The 4093-nt window shown below is 55.9% G+C and overlaps 2 protein-coding genes across 3 annotated transcripts in view; both read left to right on the forward strand.

Annotated features, from left to right (window-relative positions):
- Cirbp (cold inducible RNA binding protein) overlaps window positions 1-3607 on the forward strand; it is a 5591-nt gene extending 1984 nt beyond the window's left edge. Inside the window, exons 2-8 of one of the 2 annotated variants that reach the window (XR_002378906.2) lie at window positions 623-731; window positions 826-932; window positions 1012-1150; window positions 1235-1316; window positions 1518-1588; window positions 3240-3338; window positions 3463-3607. Coding sequence is in view for 1 of the 2 variants with exons in the window: in XM_021174040.1 (XP_021029699.1) it covers window positions 629-731; window positions 826-932; window positions 1012-1150; window positions 1235-1316; window positions 1518-1588; window positions 1806-1822 (519 nt within the window). In the remaining variant the exon portion in view is untranslated. Of the gene's footprint in view, window positions 1-622; window positions 732-825; window positions 933-1011; window positions 1151-1234; window positions 1317-1517; window positions 1589-1805; window positions 2483-3239; window positions 3339-3462 lie in introns of those variants that run through there. The other variant, XM_021174040.1, reaches the window with a different exon arrangement.
- Window positions 3608-3681: 74 nt separating this feature from the next.
- The window catches only part of C10H19orf24 (chromosome 10 C19orf24 homolog), a 2415-nt gene continuing 2003 nt past the window's right edge, over window positions 3682-4093 (forward strand). The window contains exon 1 of the mRNA XM_021175067.2: window positions 3682-3994. Within this exon, the coding sequence (XP_021030726.1) occupies window positions 3786-3994 (209 nt within the window). The 5' untranslated portion in view covers window positions 3682-3785. The remainder of the gene's footprint in view (window positions 3995-4093) is intronic.

Genomic DNA, 4093 nt, shown 5'->3' on the forward strand with positions numbered 1-4093 from the left:
GTTTCTCTGTATAGCCCTGGCTGTCCTGGAACTCACTTTGTAGACCAGGCTGGCCTCGAACTCAGAAATCCGCCTGCCTCTGCCTCCCGAGTGCTCTTTGCAGACCAGGCTGGCCTCAAACTCAGCAAAATCTGCCTGCCTGCCTCCCAAGTGTTGGGATCAAAGGCGTACACCACCATGTCCAGCTGTGAGTTACTTTTATTTATATACATACATACATACATAATGTAGGTAAGGGATGGGAAGAGGCAGCTTTAACTCCTTAAAGCTTTCAGTGACTTATCCTTACAGGTGTTCCAAGGCCACCCTGGACTATAAAAGGAGACACTGTCTCAACAATTTTTTAAAGGCAAAGAATGTGAGGGGCTGAAGAGTTGGCTCAGTGGTTGAGAGCACTGCCTCCCTGCCAGAGGACCCAGATTCAATTCCCAACACCCACATGGCACCTCATAACTAACTCCCAAGATCTGACAACATCAGAGACATACATGGAGACAAAACACCAGTGCACATAAAATATGTTACTCCTTTTTTTTTTTAAAAAAAGGCTAAGAATATGCTATTTGGCTTCAGTTTCTGGAAGGGGTGGTGGTTAAGGCAAACATCTATGGTGTGTGCATAGGCTGCCATGGCATCAGATGAAGGCAAGCTTTTCGTGGGAGGACTCAGCTTCGACACGAACGAGCAGGCACTGGAGCAGGTCTTCTCCAAGTATGGCCAGATCTCCGAAGGTGAGTCTTGGGTCAGGATCATTGTTCTCAGTTTCTGCTTGGGGGTGGGAGGGCAGAGGGTGGACTGGGCACATCTAATGCCTCTCTCCTGCAGTGGTGGTGGTAAAGGACAGGGAGACCCAGCGATCCCGAGGCTTCGGGTTTGTCACCTTTGAAAATATCGATGACGCTAAGGACGCCATGATGGCTATGAATGGGAAGGTGAGGATCAGGTCAGCCAATTTAGCTTGGATAGACCTGGTGTGGAATGGAGTACAGTGACCCTACCTTTCTCCTGCAGTCTGTGGACGGGCGGCAGATCAGAGTTGACCAAGCTGGCAAGTCTTCTGACAACCGGTCCCGAGGATACCGGGGTGGCTCTGCTGGAGGCCGGGGCTTTTTCCGTGGGGGACGAAGCCGGGGCCGAGGGTTCTCCAGAGGTGAGTGCTGGGGTGCCTTGGCAGCTGGTGGTGGCACTGCAGCAGGAGTAGGGACTCCCTGACTCTGTTCTTTGTCATCTACAGGAGGAGGAGACCGGGGCTATGGAGGTGGCCGCTTTGAGTCCCGGAGTGGGGGTTATGGAGGCTCCAGAGACTACTATGCCAGGTGAGCCAGATGGGAGCCTCGCGAAGGCTTAGCCTCGGTGGTGGCAGCTGGGCCTGGGCTGTGAACAGAGGGAGGGGGGTGCACCAGGGGAAGGGCAGACTAGTGTAGGTCATTTGGTTTTGTTCTCTGCTGAGAACCAACTCTTGCCAACTATACCTGGTATGGGGCTGAGCCTGGGTGTCCATGTGTGTCTTTCCACAGCCGGAGTCAGGGTGGCAGCTATGGTTATCGGAGCTCGGGAGGGTCCTACAGAGACAGCTATGACAGTTATGGTAAGTCTAGTTCCAAGGATGCCATCTGAGTGGCTGCGGTTGGGCTCGGTGAACCCTTGTGTCCTCAGAGCATCTTAAGCCGCTCAGCCTGGGGCGCAGCTACCAGGCCTGCCGCACAGGTCAGGGCACCAGGTGCATGAAACCCTGTGCCACCTCCCACGCGCGCGGGCGGAGCACAAGCTCCAGTGACTTTACACTGTCCCGCTTCTGTCCTCAGCTACACACAACGAGTAAAAGCCCTCCGCGTCCAGATCGTCCTTCCATGGCTGTAATTAAGATGGGGGAGCTTCGCTGATCGTTGTGTAGTGAGCACCTTGTTCCCACTTTTGTAGTCCTTTCCGTTCTGACCCGTCAGCAGCCTGCTTCTGACCCAAGATGGCCTCGTGACTAGACCTGTTTTTAAGGAAGCGCTGTCTGTTTTTAAGTATTCTTAAAAACGTTTTGGAAAGCACTTCAGATTTTACTGTTTACCATGAGCCATGGGTTTTTGTTTTTTCTAAATTGTCGGGTTGTGTGGGTTTTGGTTACTCGTTTTTGTTTTTTCAGGTTTTTTGGTTGTGGATTTTTTTTTTCTTTTCTTTTTTTGTGTGGTCGCCCCTGAAGTCTGGCGCCCCACCCCTCCTGAGATGGAATGGACTCGATTTGAGCAAGCCATGGCCCTCCAGCTCCCCAGCCCTGCTGCGGAGTTGCAGCAGGTCCTGCCCATCGGGCACATGTCTCAAGCCCGTGGGGAGCATAGCAGTCCGGGAGGCTGTGAAAATGTTTATTTATATTGTCCTTTTTTACCGAAGACATGCATATACTCCATCGATGTTGTATTCACAGTGGCTGAGGAATTCTTGTACGCAGTTTCTTTGGCTTCACGAAGCCGATTAAAAGACCGTGTGAAATGAATCTCGCTCTGACCATTTCCCTTTCATTGCCGACACTGAGCTGCGGCTCCGTGGCCAGCAGAGCAGCTAGGAAGGCAGGGCAGTGCGGGAGGCAACAAGCAGCCAAGTGGGGACGGGAGTGGGCAGTGCTGAGGGGCAGCGGGGCGGCAGAGGCCTCGCCCAGTGCAGGGCCGGGTGCAGGCAGGGCCAGCGAGGCTGCCTAGCGGCTGCGCCCCGCCAGTTCCAGGCATTCTCTGCTAGCCTCCGAAGCCGCAGCCCTCGGGGGACAGACGCGAGCCACAGACCCTCCGAGACTCGCCCGCTGCTCCCCCGCTAGCTCTGCAGCTGGCCTGTGCCTCGAGGTAACACTTTCGCTCGCGCTCGTGTCGCATCCCTCCGGTTTATAGCTCACTTGGACAGAAACTTAAGACTTGGGGTTGACATTTGCTTCCTGGAAGTATGAGTCAAACTGGTGGTACCTCCTGCCAGTCTAACGCGGCCGGCCAGAGCAACCGGGCGCCCTGCCTTTGTGGGCATGTTTTTGTTGTTCCTTGCTTGACAGGCTTTAGACCTGAGCTGCTGCCTTTAGTTTTTGCCCAGAGTCCGTGAGGCTGTTGAGCGGGACAGAGCCCGGCTCTGCTCGAGGCGGGCTGCAAAAGGGCGCTGACGCCCTGGGCATGGCCACCTTGGGACGAACCACATGGGCGCCGTGAGGGTGGGAAGTGGGAGGGCGCTGCAGGCCCATGGGGATGCCAGAGTCACGCGCCTTTGTTTGGCAGGATGAAGGGGAGCCAACCTGAGCCATGGAAGGATGGCTGACTCTGGGTCCTAGAGGGTTTCACAGGATCTGGAGCCATAGACTGCACACAGTTTGCTCGGTGAGTGCTGGAGGTCAAGGCCTGGGGTCCTTGGACACTCCGGGTGCTCAGAGGGTTGGGGGAGCCCCCACCCCTAGAAGCTGAACTGGACTTTCCCTGATTGATCTCTTCTCTTCCTTTCCAGGCAATTCCTGAGCTAGCACCTGGCTCGTGGGCGATGCAGGCTTCCTGTGGGAAAAGAGAAAGAAGCTGGGCTGGCGTGGTCGCTGGGACAGAATGTTGCGGGGGCGGGGGGGGGCGTTGCCTGAATAAAGGGCTGTGACCCAGAACCCCCGACTGTGTGGCTTGGGTCTGAGACGTGGCAGGGATGGGGTGACTAGGGCGCAGCGGGGAGGAGTCTTAGTGTCCACCCAACTCCATAATAAGGCGCTAAGATGAACAATCCTGGGGCTGCGCAGGGCATTGTGGGCGGGGCGGGGCTGTGTGCACTTCCGCCTCAGCTCCGGCATGGCACGGCGCATGCTGCTGCTGCTGCTGCTCCTCCGGTGTAGCACCCCGGGTTCCGCCGAAAACTCCAGCCTGCCGGCCCCACCTTATAACCACACAAGCGGGAGGCTCCCGGACAGGGACACGGGCTCCGCGCTGCTCCGCTTGTTCTACGTAATCACTGGGCTCTGTGGCCTGATTTCGCTTTACTTCCTCATCCGGGCTTTTAGGTGCGTTAGCGCGGCCAATCAGCATCTAGTGAGTCAGGGGGCGGAGGAAATGGGCGGGAGGGCACGTAATTCAGGCTGCCGACTGTTTTTTTTTTTTTT

The sequence above is a fragment of the Mus caroli genome, chromosome 10 (assembly GCF_900094665.2).
Source record: "Mus caroli chromosome 10, CAROLI_EIJ_v1.1, whole genome shotgun sequence".
In the NCBI taxonomy this organism is placed as follows: domain Eukaryota; kingdom Metazoa; phylum Chordata; class Mammalia; order Rodentia; family Muridae; genus Mus; species Mus caroli.